The 17,298-nt window shown below is 45.3% G+C and overlaps 1 protein-coding gene across 2 annotated transcripts in view; it reads right to left on the minus strand.

The window, feature by feature from the left end:
• Nucleotides 1–17,298, minus strand: part of UNC5B (unc-5 netrin receptor B) — a 211,616-nt gene that overhangs the window by 50,306 nt on the left and 144,012 nt on the right. For both annotated transcript variants that reach the window (XM_048505811.1, XM_048505810.1), the window contains exons 2-3: nt 11,729–11,950; nt 2,365–2,508 (exon numbers count right to left, since the gene is read on the minus strand). In XM_048505811.1, coding sequence (XP_048361768.1) covers nt 2,365–2,508; nt 11,729–11,950 — 366 coding nt within the window. The remainder of the gene's footprint in view (nt 1–2,364; nt 2,509–11,728; nt 11,951–17,298) is intronic.

Consider the following 17,298-nt stretch of genomic DNA (forward strand, 5'->3'; position numbering starts at 1 on the left):
CCCTGCAGGCCAAAAACTGAAAAAAGCACTAAAATGTTTAAAAAACCCACAAACGAGTGGGCGGAGCTTCGGACATGAATTGGGGGGTTCAAACCCGAGAATCCCCCCTTACCTACGTCCATGCCCATGAAGACCCCTTTGCTGAGAATCCCCTCAACCCAATCTCAGCTGGCAAACCCACTCCACTCCACTCCACTCCAGGCCACCCACCCACCCACACACACACCCACACACCCACACACACACACCGCCAAACCAGTCTCAATCTCTAGGTAACTACCAGTATCACCACTGGTCTGAAGCAGCTGTCTCCAAGCCATTGGGGAACACTGGCAGCTACCAACAGTAGGTGCATTCTCTGCACATGCACAGCGACCACTTCATTCAATTTGGGGGGGATTCAAACCCCCTTTTTGTCTTTTGTTTCAGATCTTTCTGCAAACCTAGGGGGTCCTCTAAGTTTGTAGAAAAACCTGCTGGGGTGAGTTAAATCTGTGGATTTAAGTATTCACAGGCAGGTGGAATACTTCAGAATTAGATGGATAGATTTGGCACTGACACAAGCAATCCAACAGACAGGCACCCGAGGCTTGAGAACATTTAACTAATATTCAAGCCTTCTGCTCCGAAGAGAGAGCTTAACCAGTTGTTACAGAACCACAGTTATGGTGAAGGGATTTGGAGTTTTTAACATCACAAAAACAGGCACCCAAAATCTTACGTTGCTGCCTTGGGAACAATGGTGGAAGTCAATAGTTATAAGATGGTGAGGGGTATCAGTAAGAAAGTAGCCAAAATGGCACCTTCCATTTTCTATATCAGTCCACCTCCCATGAGCCAGTATCAGTTAAAAAAATTAAGTTCAGTGATGAACAGAAAGCTGCCCTGCCACAGAGAGGTAAAACAACCACTCAGCTGTTTTGACACCTGAACCTCCTTCCAAAGGAGGAATGAGGAAAAACCTCACAGGAGCTGAGAGTCAAAGGCTGCCCGAGGGAGGGTACAGGCAGAGAAAGGGAAAGCAAGAGAGCACACAGTTTCATGTGTAGCTACTGTGGCAGAATGGCTTAACTCTATCTACCTTCAGGAAAGGATGGAGTTGTAAGGCCTGTCTCTGGTGATAAGCAGTCCTGGTAGCTACAAGCTTTAAAGAAAATTCACCACATAACCTGTGCATAGATAAATCTCCTTTGTTGTTTTATTAAACCTACTGCTTCAGTGATCTCTGTACTCTTCATGCTCAATATAGAACTTCCCTCACGGCACTGAACCCAAAACATTTGCTACCTCAAGAACATTTTGTAACTGAGGTGAAGGCTAATATTACAAAGGCAAGCAGAGTTTGCCGTATTCTTCAAAGAGGCAGCGTCAGTCCCCTCCGTTTCAGGAAAGGGCCTGTCATAGTTACTTTCACTCCTCCTCGGGAGCAATGCACTACAGCCTGAGGGAGTTGAAATACAGATTTAAATAAACAAACAAATATAATCATATGACCCTTTCTTATACCAAGTCATACCACTGATCCATTAGCTCAGTATTGTCTCCTTTGATTAACATCAGCTTGGCAGAGCAAAGCAAAATATCCTTCCCAACTACCAAACAGTTTTAAATTTTAGATGCTGTGGAATGAACAGAAACCTTTTCCCATGCAAAAACCGGTGCTCTGCCACTGAGCCAAGGCCCCTGTCAGGCAACAGAAAAGATATATCATCTAATCATAACCAATCTAAGCCGGATGACTGAAGCCAATTTTCTTAGATAAGGAATGATTAGACAAACTATTTTCCATCTTCCTTGTTCACTTCTATTTTCAGTAAAAGCTCACTAGGTAACATTTAATATCAAATTCTTTCTGCCCTACTTACACTGACTCCCTTGAACACACCTGGCTCTCCGGCCCTAAGTATAACAGCTTTAGGCCAGACTTCTCTGCCTTAACCTCGGTTGGATTCTCAGTTGGATTCTCAGATCTTCCTATCAGTGCAAAGGTGATTTTCCTGCTCAACAATCCCAAGGCTAAAATAATGGAAATTGTAGCGAAATTTTTGCTGTGTGTTTTGAACTAGGTTCCTTTGGCTGCTGACCATATTACTTTTACTGCTCCCTACTGGATTTACTCCTTACTCCCCCCCCCCCCCCCGTGTTGTATGTGCTTAATAAAGGTCTCTAAATCGGAATCTAATATCAAGTTCTTCCTTCCAGTAAGGGTGCTCCCATTCCCTCTCCTTCTCTCACACATGGGACAAATAGCTCATGTAACAGTATGCAAATATAAACTAGTTCCATGGCTGTAAGCCCTGTCCTCCTGCCACATGGGTTTTAAAAGGACCCAGTTGAAAGATGACAAATGCATTCAAGACCTACATGCTATCCGGACGTAAGCCCTCCGGCTTTTGGTGGTCCCAGCAGAGCTCCACGCCACACACTGACACCAGTAGTCTTCCAAGCCGAAGAGTTCCTCCACCTGCTGCCGAGAGACTTCGATCTGGACTTCTTTTACAAGGAGTCCTGGAAGCAGAGAACACATGAACAAACAGCACGGTTATGAGAGCTAGAGTGCTCAGCCCACAGGAAACGAGGCTTACATCAAACTGGAAAGCACAGATCCCCAGCAAAAGAAAGACTGAAGAAATAAATGGCGACATCGCACAATGAAAACAAGGCCCAACAGCGAAGAGCATTCATGACCACACGACAGATCCCATTGTCATCTAAGGTCTAGCTAGACTGTATTAACTGAACTTCAGTTAATCACAGCTTGAGCTCAGCCAAGCAAGTTCCATCCTCCAGGGCATAGTGCTCTTTGAAATCATGCCAGGTCTTTGTGGTGCCACATTGGGGTACTGGAACAGAGGCATTCATTCTGAGGCTTACCCCCACCCCTCAAAAATATTCCATGGACTGGAGGCAGAATAGCACTGATCTTCCCAGTGGCTTTGGGAAGATATTGTACCAAAGGCATGAAAGCAAGCTGAAGAAGGGAAACTGCCACATCTTTCCAAGAGAAGAGCCACATCTTCATGACATTCCTCACAAATAGACACCTGTCCTTTTTATGCTTAAAGACACCCCCCCCCCCGATCTAAACAGAAGAGGCTACTGCCAACATTTGTTGTGGCCAGGTAGCATTTGGCATCAACTTAACAAAACAACGCAACTCAGGGGCTTTATTAAGGAGCCCAGCATTCAGAAAAGGAGCAGAAGACACTTTTAAACCTAAACATTTTCAGCCTGCCAGAGGCACTGGAGCAGAATTCTACTCACTGTTCGTCCCACTCCCCATCAAATAGCTTCAAGATCCCACAGGACAGAAAAAACGAACTGGCCTCCTATTCCACAAGTTCCTTGGGTTCTTGCCAAGATCAGGGTAATGCAATGAGCGAATGCATTGGGTTTCAGGGGGGGAAATGATGCCATTTACCAAGTGTGGCCAAGCTTCCCGAGAAGCACCAACCAAACTTCACATATAGCCAAATGACAAACAGAACCAACCCTGCTGCCGCCACGTGGCACTCACAGAACACTCTCGTGGCTCCCACAACCCCTTGCAATGAATGGTGCTGGGCTGAAACCCAAGGAACAAAAGTGGAAGCTTGAAATGCACGTCTGTGGCTGCAGCTGCACTCTCTGGTCCTTCTCTCTGCTTTCTTTCCACACCTGTGGCCAATGGTCTTGCCTCCTATCAAGAAGACAGGGGAAGAAGGTAGATAAAAGGACAGGTTGGATTAGGAGGGAGCAATTGCAGCTCCTTCATCTCCTTCTCTAAATGCAGCAGCAGACACTATGGAAGGGAGCATATGTTTTGCATATAGAAACAGAAGGCATCAGATTCAATATTTGGTATCTTTGGTTTGAAAAGATCTTAGGGAAGGGAAGGGAACAAATGCTGACCCTTTGGAGAACTGCTGCCAGTTAAAATGATGAGTTAGTTGGGCCAATGGCTTGAGAAGTCTCAGGGACAGTGGGCATGAATGCAAGTAGCCATTGGTCTATCAAGATTACTACTTTCTACTCTGACCAGTGGGAGCTCTCCAGATCTCAGGCCGAGGTCTCTCACCTCACCTTCTACACAGCCCTTTTAACTGGAGATGCCAGGGATCGAACCTGGGACCCTCCGCGTGCAAAACAGTGGCTCTGTCAATGGCTTATGGCTCCTCCCCAACTTCACATTTTCTCTAAGGGCAACTTGGCAAAGCCATTAGAAAGGGAAACAGGATTCCTGTACTTTTAGCAGGGAATTTCATCGACTTCTCTGCCCTCCATGACAAATCGTATCTACAAATATTCCATCTTCTACACAACACTGGAAATATAAGAGATCCATTTCTTCTTTGCGCCTAATTTTTACACACGCACACACCTCCTTAAAACACACAAAAGTCTTCTTTTAAAAATTCTATTTCTTCTGACTCTCTTAAATGGCCGTGGAACTGAGCTTGAACCCAGATGGGACCCAAGAGTCACACATAGTCCAGGAAAACCTTTGAGAGAAAGGCCAATTATTCTGTAAGAGTCACTGTCCCTTTGAACAGCCTCCGCTTCACCTGGGTGAGCTCCTCTTCAAATACTGGATCGCGCTGCTGACTTAAGTAGGGCCACTTTAGCAAATCTTTTTAAAACACACTATTGAGTCTTTTACAACCTAGGAGAAGATACAGTTGCGAGAAAATGTTGGAAGTAAAAAACAGGAGTGAGGATGGATGACATCCTAGTCCCTTAACATGTGAGGATGAAGAAGCAGGGAGGGAAGTGAGGATTTTAAGACTGTATGAGGAGAACAGCATGGTAGGCTTACCAATACAGATATTTATGTTAAACAGGCAACTTCTCAAGAAATAAAAGAGGCTATTTGGGGACAAATGAACTTCCTCTTGTGGCACAGAGATCTAAAGCCACCCAACGGAGAGAGCACTGGCAGAGCCATTAGCTACATTCAGCACTTTCTCCCAAAGTGCCGCTATTACTAGGGACTAGGTCTTGGCCCATTACGCCTTCTGTTTTAGTGCAACTTTAATCGCTTCACTGTCACATTAAAAATCACGGCCTCCATTCAGCAAGGCAGATAAGCATGTGCATTAATCTTACTGCCTTAATATAGTAAAACCTCACTGCCAATTGTCTGCAAATGAAGAGTGGAGAGGATTGGGCAGCAGTTAAAGCAACTGTTTGCTTTCCCATCAAGCCAACTGTGTTTCATTTGGGGAGGGCGAATCCCAGCATCTGATGATGGCACTAAAATGACCAAGGATGTTTATTCCCTCAATAAAGATGGTGGCAGCTTTAACTAATATGTTGGGGTGGGGGAGAGAGATAAGGGATTTGACTCCAGCAAGCGGCTGCCATTTCAAGGTACTTCATGTGGGGCTCTGGGAAGCAGCCATCTGATCACTAACAACAGATGTAAAAAAAATCTGCCTCATTGCACTTCAAGGCTACCATTAACAGGGGTGGCGCCACTTTATGGGTAAATGTTTGTGGCACCTCTGAAACTGCTGCTTGCCTTCCAAGCCCAGACCAATCAATTGCTGTATCTAGAAACTGCTGGATTAATAAATGACTCTTATCTACATCTATGCTGCTAATCCTGCTGCAGTTGCTGCATCTGCAGGCCACGCATGAACTATGAGCAAGTCAACTTTATATTGCGGTCCTAATTTTACATCAAAAGCATCCTGAGAACCGTAGCTGCAGGGAATCTTCAATGATCCCTGTTCCCCACCTCCCTTCATCAAAATATAATTTCCCACAGTCCCATGGCAAAAGGGAGTAGCTGAAGTCTACAGTGTAGTTTGCCATTGCTGGTAGTTTGCCTTTAAGTTCCTCCTGTTTATGGTGTGTTTCCATTTTTCTCTTGGGCTTGACAGTTAGTTGAGCTCTGAAGCAGAGAGCAGAAGCTCAGTAATAAGGAGTAAAAAGGTTGTCGGGAACTGGAGAGGGACTGATAGAGTGGATTCTCAGGGGAGGGTCAAGAACCAAATTGGCAGGGGAGGGAGGCGAAGAACAACGCGCTCCTCCAGAACACCCAAAGCCAGTCTTCAACTTGACGGGACACCACTTATTTCTTTTTGTGTGTCCTTGGCAGCCGTAATTGTGTACCATAAATGGTGTGTGTGTTGAGTTCTCCTTGTAATTATCCCAGTGGCTCCTAACTATTAATCTTCTCCTGTCAAAGGGCATAACATCATCATCAAATACCCTTACAAGTAAGAAAAAAAGGACATAAAACATCACTTCAAAGAAGACTTCATATAGGAATATTTATGAATGTTTTTTACACACACACACACACACATTCGATGAGGTCCTACCATTAGCCAGCTCTTCAATGTGAGGTTTGATGTTAGTAGATATCTTAAGCCCCAAATCTTTGCTGCCTAATATCCCACATTCACCATTAGCCTTGAATGCCCCCAATGCTTCTACATTGCCATCTAGGGTGTGTGAGAGGAAGGCCTATCAGTGCATGGTGACTGGCATGAGGCCCTTGTTCCCTGCACTCCTCACAGGCCGTGCCTTCACCTCAGTCTTTTGCTCTCCTGCCTCTCTGAATCACTTCCGAACACATCTGGTCCCTTTAGCTGGTGTGACAGTAACACAGTCAGGACGGCACGAATAGGCAGCATGAGGGCTCTCCGGGGAGAGCGAAGCCTCTTGCAAATCCATTTGATATTCATGCTGGCAAGTTCTATCCTAATTAAATAATTTAGTCCTCGAAGGCATTTAATATGGACTTTTGCACGAGTTCAACAGTGCAGTACAGACTTATTTAATGGAAGCTTTAATTATAGTTATATATTCATTCTGGGTTTATTTTTTTAAAAAAAAGAAGAAGAAGAACTGAGCCTACAAATGAAGGAGAGCGAGAGAAAGTTGACTGCCTGTTGGGAAATAGTTATGTATCTTACAGCCATTTCTCACTAATAAAGAATAAAGGAGGCTCGGTACTTTCCACAGTTCATTCTTCTGATAAAAAAAAATCACAACCGAAGACAGGCACTTGCCTTTGATGATTCCTAACCACAGGGATTAACTGGGTGGGTATCCTGACAAGAGACCAGATTTTGTAATCAATTTAGAGACAGATTCCCATTTCTATTCCAGCTCTGATCTCCGAACCCTTGGTGACTTGCAGGTGAACTGCATGGATTCCTCTTGAAATCTTGTAAACTTGGTCAGCTGAAATAGATTTTTAAACACTTAATCCAAGAAGAAAGTGGTGGGGGGAGCTTACTAAACGTTCTGTATGTGTGCCTCCCAAGCAGCCCCCCATGCAAGAATGACGTGTGAATACATTAGGCATGCTGCGAGCACCCTATCACCTTGCGTACTGCAGGAGACCAGGAATGGATTTCACAACGCCCAGGTTGGTCGGGAACAGTTCTGTGATCACAGCTTCAGGCCTGGGAACAAAATCTTTTGTATCTACTCACAAAGCAGATTCAAAGCCACCCACTGGCCCTGCTACTCACTGTCCTGCTGGTGTCCTTTTATCTCCTTCCTTCACGTCGTAGCTCACTACAGCTGCAGTCACCCCTCTGGGTTTAAAAAATTTTTTTTATCTGCACGAATGCACAAACACACTAACAACCTCATCCACTTCAGAATACAAATACAGCAGGATTCTTCTGACAGCACTAGTGTAAACATAGCAACCACATTTATTTACATACAGATGCTTGCATGGAATTAAAAAAAAATCAAAGTGTTGGTCGCGAGGGAAGAGTTGGAGGGGAGGGGCAAAAGGGGCAAATACTAGAGAGGACAACATCTGACTCCACACCACGGCCCCTGAACTGAACCTGTCCCTCTGAGCAGGTCTGCATCATGCGAACACACAGGGCATTTACTGCCGTCAACCTGCTGGAATCTCTTCCGCGAGACAAATGATGGCACTTGTGAACAATTTCCAAAACGGATCCAGTGTCGGAAAGATGTGTTTTGGGATCTGTTCCGTTGCAAACATGACAAACACCAGCTGAAGTGGAGAAGAGGCTGCGTAATTGGCCTGAGAACCAGTGTGGTGTAGTGGTCAGATGGCTGGACTAGGAATAGGGAGATCCAGGTTCAAATCTGAACTCTGCCATGGAAGCTCACTCGTTGACCTTGGGCTAGTCCCGTGGTGGCGAACCTTTGGCACTCCAGATGTCATGGACTACAATTCCCATCAGCCCCTGCCAGCATGGCCAATTGGCCATGCTGGCAGGGGCTGATGGGAATTGTAGTCCATGACACCTGGAGTGCCAAAGGTTCGCCACCACTGGGCTAGTCACACTCACTCATCCTAACCTACTTCACAGGTGGCTGTTCTGATGATGAAAAGGGAAAGGGAGAAAATGTTATAAAGCATTTGAGTCCCCACTGGGAAGGAAAGCAGGACACAAGTACTTAAGTAGAAGAAAAAGAAGAGAGAAGAGTCTGGATTTATATCCCGCCTTTCTCTCCTGTGAGGAGAGACTCAAGGCAGCTTGCAAACTCCTTCCCTTCCTCTACCCACAATAGACACCTTGTGAGGCAGGTGGGGCTGAGAGAGTTCTGAGAGAACTGTGACTGACCCAAGGTCACCCAGCAGGCTTCATGTGGAGGAGTGGGGAATCAAACCCAGTTCTGCAGATTAGAGTCCACTGCTCTTAGCCACCACACCATGCTGGCGCTAAATAAAGGAAACTAAAGTACTGGTCTGCAATATCCAATGCCACTCTACATTTCCACAGGACTTCAAAGTCAGGAATTAGTCAGATTAGTGACTCTGTGGGTAGAAAATTTGGGAAACATGGGACAAAGATTGTTTCACAGCAAAGATCACGTGATCAATCACAATTGAGAAACTCTCCTGAGAAACTCTCCATGGTAACTATTTCAACATTCATTGCTTTTCCATAATGAACTTATAGCTAATGTGTCGTAAGCTGATACACAAAGTGTCTCAGAAGATTTATCATGTACTTACATTACGAATGAAATCAACCCACTAATAACCTTTCTTTACATTCTCAAGCAGTAGCAAAGTGCCCTCAGGTGGAAACTGGACACTGAGCGACCTTGTAATGATTTCTTCAAGTGGAACCAACAATAGTAGTTTTAATGGGAAGACATCTAAATGCCATTTATAAGTAGCTTGCGCGGTGCTAAATTCCACCCAAGATGATGCCACCCATTTACTCAGCTTTGCTGCTTGGGAAACATAGCTATTTTTAAAGTAATTCAGATGAATTCATTTCCAGATGTTTCCTATCTGCTGTTGATTGCCCTCCCACAAGAAAGGCTTTGATTATTAAATGTGATAAAGAACATAAGAAGATCCTGAATGAATTACACCAAGAGCCCATTTAGTCCCGCAACTTTTTTCCAACACTCAGGGTCCAGGCAAGCTCCTTCTACCTCTCCCAGCCTTGTAAGATTTCTGAGTGAGGTGGGACATCTTTCCCCATGGCGCAACCACAGATCACATGGGCTGCAGACCCTATAGAGACCAGCTAATACTGACACTTCAGGGCAATGTGGACCCCCCCAAAAAAACAGGGTACCTGAGGTGGTTGCCCCACATCACAGTACCTAAGGGACAGCTCACTATTCAGGGAAGGTGGGCATGCCATAGCTTGATCTCGTCAGACCTTGCAAGCTAAGCAGGGTCAGTATTTGTATTGGAAACTACTAGGGAAGGTTCTTCAGAGATAGGCATTGGCAACCCCCGTCACTTATCTTGAAGCCCCTTGCTGGGGTTGTCATAAGTTGATTGTGACTTGATGGCACTTATGTAAGTAAGCTCTGACAACCATGACAATCCTAGTTTTGTGCCAAATCTGGCCCATGCAGATGTGCAATTCTGTGACAGAGCCCTGGAATTCTAAATCAGCTGGACTCATTGAGTGTGGACTTCAAGGCCTCAGGTTCCATTTCAAATGGAATTTAAACTCATATGAGTTATCTGAGAGTCTATCTGATAAAAACCCAGGGAGGCAAAATCTATGAAGTTCTGTTCACACAGGACTTCTAACTTGCTCAGTCTGCAATCTGATATAAATTATTCCCTGAGCCCCATGTATGTCAGCAAGAGAAGGCGGCCTCAAAATCCTTGAAAATCCCAACAGCCTCTTTATCATAAAACTGAACTTTCAGACTGGATTCTTTGGAGGCCCCCTACTGCTAACCTTTTGCCATGGCAAAAAATTGACTATGTATTCCTGCTGGTTTTCTTGCTCATAGCCAGGTTTTTGATCCGTGACAGAATTTTATCTCCACTGCTCTTAGATTATCTTCTTTTCTTTTCTTAAGAACCTCTTGTGAAGAGCTTTACTGGGAAGTCTGACAAAAATATACCTAATCAGCACCATTATGTACTGGCCATCTTCTTCGGGTTGGAGTATAACTACTTTTCATTTGCAAACAGTCCCATTAGAACACAATTTCTCCTAAAGTGTGTTTGTATTAACTACACCATGATCAGCCTTTTCATAAATGCAAGTAGGAAAGCCCTATACTCAGCATGGCTATTCCTACTGAACCAAAAGTGGGGTAAAACACTACTCGCAGTCCAATTACATGTATGTTTATGCTGAAGTAAATCCTGCTTCTTTCAATGGTTCATCCAGACAGTTGTGTATGATGTGGTTCTGCATTGGTTTCCTTTCTACTTTTCGGGAACCTTATCCATATCAGCTGGAGTTTTTCAATATAGAAACGCAGATTAAAAGTGCCTGAAGTTAATAAAATCAAAATAAATTGTCTACCAAGGAACACTTATGCGTGGCAAAGGATTCTGGGGAGTGTTCTGGAGAACACACTCAGACTCGGTCCAAGCAAGGCAATGCCCAAAACATACCACCAAACTTCTGAAAGCATAGTCTAGAACAGGGGTCTGCAACCTGTGACTCTCCAGATGTTCATGGACTATAACTCCCATCAGTCCCTACCAGCATGGCCAATTGGCCACGCTGGCAGGGGCTGATGGGAATTGTAGTCCATGAACATATGGAGAGCCACAGGTTGCAGACCCCCTGGTCTAGAAACATATGGTAGAAACATCACCCTATAGCTGGACATTGCAAGAAATGATAATAGGGGACAAACTGCTTGCCAAAGAAGCTTGTCAGCTATTACTGATTTTCTCAGGAAGGGACTCTGCAACAACTTCTATAGAAACACAGTTCAAAAACAATGTCCTTACATTTACACAATCTTTCATTGAGTTCTATATCAGATTCCCACTGGATAGGAAACTGACATCTTCTCAATTATATGAAAGTCCAGGGTTTTTTCTCTTTAAAAATCAGACTTGTGCGACCCCAATTCCAAACAGGACTACATCACAAGGGTAGGGGAGCTTCAACTTTCCAGACACACCATTTTCCTTATAAGTAAAGGCTCCGAGGAATCAAGAGCAAACAACAGATTCCTGGACTCATTACCCATCAGGAAAGTGCACTAGGGAGATGTTTAAATCCCCTCTTCCTTTGCAGGAGGTCTGGTTTTGAGGGAGAAAAAAGTTATTTTCATAGAGCTCTGAGTGGAAAATGTCTATTAGAGTTTTGTCACTTTTAATTCTTTGCTTAGTCCAATCTCCCAGGTGAACCCTCATCCAGGCCAAAGAACACACACTACGGCTCTTGCTCCAGTGTGGGTCAGTTGAGGAGTCATCCTGTAGATGCAAAATATCACACAGAAAGCAGACCAAAGAGAGGAAGAGTGGAGCTGGGCATGGAAGATGGCCCAATCCACAGAAGTTTTTCACCTGTGACCTCGTCCAAGCTCTCTGTTGTGAGATGGTCGTTCTGGTTCACCCATTCGCCATTGCATTTGAAGTAAATCTGAGTGGCAGGGTTGGCTCTGCAGATCAGCTCCACGGGCTTGTTCTTCACTATGTAGGCATCCTGTGGCTCCAACAAGAAATGGGGAAGGGACTCTGCCGGAGCCGATGGAAAGGAATCTGGTAGCACATCGCCATATTCAACCCCTGTAACGAAAGAAGGAGACAAGTGTGAAAAACATGCCCGTCTACTGCTTTAAGCAACAGTGCCTGACATGATAACCCAGTATCAGTCCTCAGCTTTAAAAGATCAGTCTGCAACAACTGACTTCTGATCCCCTGTGAGTTGCTACCTCCTTGGAGAAGGTTCAAAACAAACCACCCTCCTTATTTCTGTTCTGTTACTGAATACATTTTCATGGTCGCTGGGGCCGTCTGGGCCTTGGATATAAAATCTTAACACGAACCACAATACAGGGAGCATGCTAGTTGACGCAGCCACTCCTACAAAACCAGCTGTTTGAACCCAGGTCTATGCATGCTTGTTCAGAAATAGATCACACAGATTGCAGCAGAAGACAAATATGAGCTCTGGGTGACAGCAGCTTTTTCAAGAGACTGGACTGTAAATCTGGAAGTGCCTGGATCGGGTGTTGCCTTTGTCATGGGTGGCATCAGGCAAGCTCCGGTCATTCTGTTTCAACCCGTTTCATCTGCAACACGGGGTTAGCAATACCTCACAGGACTGTTGTAATGATTATGGACTATTGCAGGTGAAGGGATTTGAATGCGCTAAAGCACGATGCAAAAGATAAGCATTGTGGCGATGCCTGAGTGGCACTGCAGCCCAAGTACATGGCAGGAATCTTGATTCTGTTCCAATAGCTTAGCAGTGGAGCCACAATTGCATGATAACATTGGAGCCAGACTGGCAGGCCCGGGGAGTCACAGGATATCTAGGCCCGGGTGCCTCCTTCCTGGCTCTGAGCCCTGAAGATCTCCACAGCCTGATATGCACAGTGGGAGCAACCAGGGAGGAAGAAACACATAATTCGTTTTCGTTTGGGGAAGGGTCCAGGGACCATTGTTCCGATGTGGCAGCCCTAAAGGGTAAAGGGAAAAGCCTCTTAAGCAGAATATAGGGCAAAGCAAAGCGAAGCAAAAAAAGGCATTCCACAGTCATAGAAAATTCTGTACTAGGCAGCAGCAATTTTGAAGAGGATTACAACACAGATAGACTCTGTGCTCAACTGCACCCAGATTTCCCTTCACGAAATGGAGCAAGGCTGTGATAAGGCAGGCATTGTGAACTATTACACCCCGTGGAGCTCCACTTGCTGGCAGAGCGAAGGGTCACATTGTGGTTCTGTGGCATTTCATCACTCAAGCATAGTGTGCATTCATCCTTCTTGGCACCGCTGAGGGTACTCCTGAACATGGCAGGGAAAAGAGGGAACATGTGCGCTAAAATGAAACTTGGAGGCTGAAAAACGTGGTCCACAGATAGCAGGCAGAGCATGTTCCTCAGCTGTCATCCGAAGGGAGTTCCAAGAATAGTGGAACACTTGTGGAAGAGATGGGCTCTTGGGTAACATAGAGTGTAAGGATGCACCCGGTGGGTCATGCCCCAGAACTGGACTGCAACCCAGCCTAAGATGGGCAGCACCAGCTTCTTCCATCTTATTTGTTGCTGTCTGCATTCATTCTTTATTGAAGTAAAGGAAGGAAGATAGAGACAGAAGGTGAAAGAAGAAGGAAAGAGAATAGCAGGAGCAGCAAAAGGTGGATACATAAATTAACACCACAGCTTGAGAGGTAAAACCTGAGCCTGAAAATGTTCAGGACTCACAGACTGGGACCAAAGAGATGTGACAAAAGCCGAACGGCCACCACCAGGAGATAGAGGGTGCTATCAGAAATGCTTCACTCCCAGTCAGCTGTTCAGCGGCTATTCCTTTCCTGGGTCTCTTTCTGCAGGGGCAGCAGAAGACTCGGCCAGCGCTCTGGCATCTCCACAGGCGAAAGGAATGCATTGGCTGCATCATGAGAAAATGCCAGGGAAAAAAGCCTGGGATTGAGACTGCCAGCCACAAATCACAAAGGCCTGCCATTTGAGTTCACAGCCTCTTTAGGACTCTACGAATTAGACTCCGAAAAGTAGGGGCGGGGGATAGTTCCAAGGGAGCCTTGTGAACCATAATCAACCTGTGAACACACACACACACACACGCGCGCGCGCGCACACACACACACACACACACAAGGTCAGTCATTTAAAATCCATTTAGGAAAATTGACTTTCCATTTCCACTTTAACACAGCACTAGGGAAAGCAGTAGGACATTTGTCATAATCCATTAACTGCTCTTTTGGAAATAGCGAATTAAACTCCAGGCTAATTTCTCCCTCTCTCTCTTTCTCTCTCTCTCTGTTTCGGTCTCTCCATTTCTCTCATGCTGCCTGGTCTCCTCGCCTCATTGTGGCTGCCAGCCGTCCCCTCCCTAATTTCATTTGCAGGTCTGTAATTTTCTCAGCACCCTACCAATTGCACGGAGATGCGGAGTAATTAAGGCACTCAATGCCCTCCCGGTGAGCCCTCGTGAGCCACCTTGCAGTTCCAGCCCAAAGCAGTTTGCTGAGTATCCAGCAACGTCCCAGGGTGGAAGTGAGGGGGAAATAAAGTGGGGTGCGGACAGAATTGTGTTTCTGTGATGAATGGGCCATTTTGGAGCTAAAATTGGAAATGCTCAAATCCAAAAACCGATTATTAACAATAAAAGGTCCCATTGCGCAGGTCCCATAGCTCAGCAGAGTGGTGTTTGGTGATTACAAATTGCTCTCTTTGATGGCCTATTGCTTGGGCTCTGAATAACCCTTAGCAGGTGCCCAGAAAAAGGCAACGCGAAGCCAGGATCATCAGAATTCTCTGAAACAATTTGCAATGGCCATTTGGAGACAACACAAAGCACAGTCAGTCTTCTTTTGCGGAAGCTAGACGATTTCTTGTGTATGTTCTGACATATCCTTTCCACTCAATTTTGTGTATTAGCTGCGTAGATTTAACCCGCAGCATTCTATGCTAATAAAGGATCTTTAACTTACTGACCCAGAAAGTACACTAATAAAACTCATTTCTGCATACAGCTCTGATTTTTCTCGCCATCATCGTGATGTTAAAAAATTCAGATCTGAAGTTTTTTAAAAATGTGAATGCGTGATCAGAAAGAGACCCATAGAGTCATTCTACCAAGCAAACGAGAAAAGTATGTCTGAATGAGATGGGGGGAAATGATGGCGTCAAAATGAAATCACAAAGAGTCATTGCCCAAACATGGCCCCCACCTCTTCTGCTTTTTCCAGTAACCTTTATATCTTAGCCTCTCTATTCCCCTGCCTCCTCCACACATACATACCACATCTAGCCAAGCAGTGAGGTAATAGCTGACTTAAACATTATGGGCACAACTTTTTTTTCCAATCCGAAAATCTGGATGAGATCTGTTCTACACTAATGTAAACAACTGTTCCAGAAGTTGCTGTCTAGTATTATAATTGCCTAATAGATATATCTGCCCATTCAGGCTTGGTCATTACAATGAAACAAAATGGCAGCTCAACCGCCCTCTCCCTCAGAGGCCTGGAGAAGGGGGAAAAACAGCTGAATGGGGCATACGACCCTCAGAGATTCAACAGACACCTGTCAATGGGGGGGAGAAGGGAATCTTAAAGGAACCCCTGAGGCTAGTAACATACCTAAGTCTGTGTACCCTCTCCCTAACTGCACCGTAGAAGCGCAGATAAAGCACATAAATATTGATTGCTGTAAGCTTCGCTTCCCCTTCATCTGCCTGAGGAAAAAAAAGGCATTCATGTTCTATGTCTGAGCAGCAGGCTGTTTTTATGACTTTGTTTTACAGCTATAATGCCAGGATCATTTATAAAGCAGGTTTGTATATAAAGAATGTAAACATTAGAAATCCATTAGTCTCTTAAAGTGCGTCTGGCAAAGTTCTCCCCCTCCAAGTCACTTCTCCTCCCACCCACCCCCACCCCCACCCCTTTGGTAATCTCCACATCCTCTTGCCAGGCATGGCTGAGGGGAATTTCGAAAGATTACAAGTACTTAAAGATATATTATCCCTGGCCAGGGTTGTAATGCAGGCCTGAAGCTACCGATTAAGTTTCCTATTGCTGTTTGCTTGTGCTGCTGTGCTCATGATTTTTTTTTAAAGTTTTGCTGCTCTTTGTATGTTCATAGTAAGCATCAGATTTAAAACCCCAGGACACCGGACTGACTGTACAACGTCTTGCAAACTGAAAATGCCTCAACCTCTGCCACGTATAGCACTTCTGGAGGGAGAGAAACATCCATCTTACGGCTGGCTCATGACATAGTTTCATCACGAGCCTCCAACACAGAGCACCTGAGCCAGCGCAGAAAGATGTCCCTTAGCTAAAGGAATGTCCCATATCCCAGCACATGACAGCTTTATAGGATCTAATGAATGTCCCATATTTCAGAACACCCTTTCTCTGCGCATGGCATTTCACTGAACAGACTGTTTTGGAATCTATATTAGGCCCACAGAACATGGCCAGAAGATGATTCCTTAAGTCAGCGGTACATCAGAAAGCCTTTTACTGCACTGCAGTCTCCAGCTAGCCAAACAAGGAAGCAAACCAGCAAAACTAACAAGCTCAAGATCCACAATAAGCACAGAAGGAGCTGTAACCACCACTCTTGTACATTTCACTCAGTTTCACTTCAGTGGGGTAGACCTGACTAGCAGTGAATCACGCACTGCAACATGGGACTTGTAGTTTCTTGGAGGAGGTGTCTGTGCCTATACTGACTGACCTGGCAACCACCAGTAAGAGACGATACTGAGGTTTGGTGCAGTGTTGGAATACAGAATGTAGGAAGGAGACCAGAGGTAGAAATATGAAGTAGCATCCTTTTGATTTCCAGTTTGAGATCAGAAACCCGTCAGTCTCTGCCTGATCTGCTTGCTGCGGGGACAAGCAGAAATGAAGGGAGATCAGTATGGTGGATCGGACCTGCTGTGATTGGTGGTTCACAATGCTTGGTTCACACTGCAAACTGGCTAGTGCAAAGTCGAAAAGGCATTAGGGAACTTTAGCTTCTGCTCCTGGGCTTGGCGAAGCAGCAGAGCAGCTTGAAAAAACGATGGTGCGGCAACACCACTCCTGATTACCTACCAAGAAGGGATACCACAGGGTCACAGGAAAGGTCTAGATTTTTACAGTATGCAACACCTTGATACCACTTCTGGGTACATCACCTGAAGAGGTCATGAGGATTTGCTCTGCAACAGCACCCTACCTTGCCCTCAAAAGTTCTTGGGGGTTGTGGCAGATGGCTGGGAAACCTCAAAGGCTCTGCAATGCACTATGGATGCTACTGCTATACCAGATGACAAGAACCATAGAATGACTAGAACTAGATTTCATGGCACTCCCGGAAACCAGAAGCCCCATGTCTTACACTCCCCTCCTGTCTAACTGGAGATCCTCAGTGTGATGTGATCGTGCTG

Source organism: Sphaerodactylus townsendi, linkage group LG08 (assembly GCF_021028975.2).
Source record: "Sphaerodactylus townsendi isolate TG3544 linkage group LG08, MPM_Stown_v2.3, whole genome shotgun sequence".
Lineage (NCBI taxonomy): Eukaryota > Metazoa > Chordata > Lepidosauria > Squamata > Sphaerodactylidae > Sphaerodactylus > Sphaerodactylus townsendi.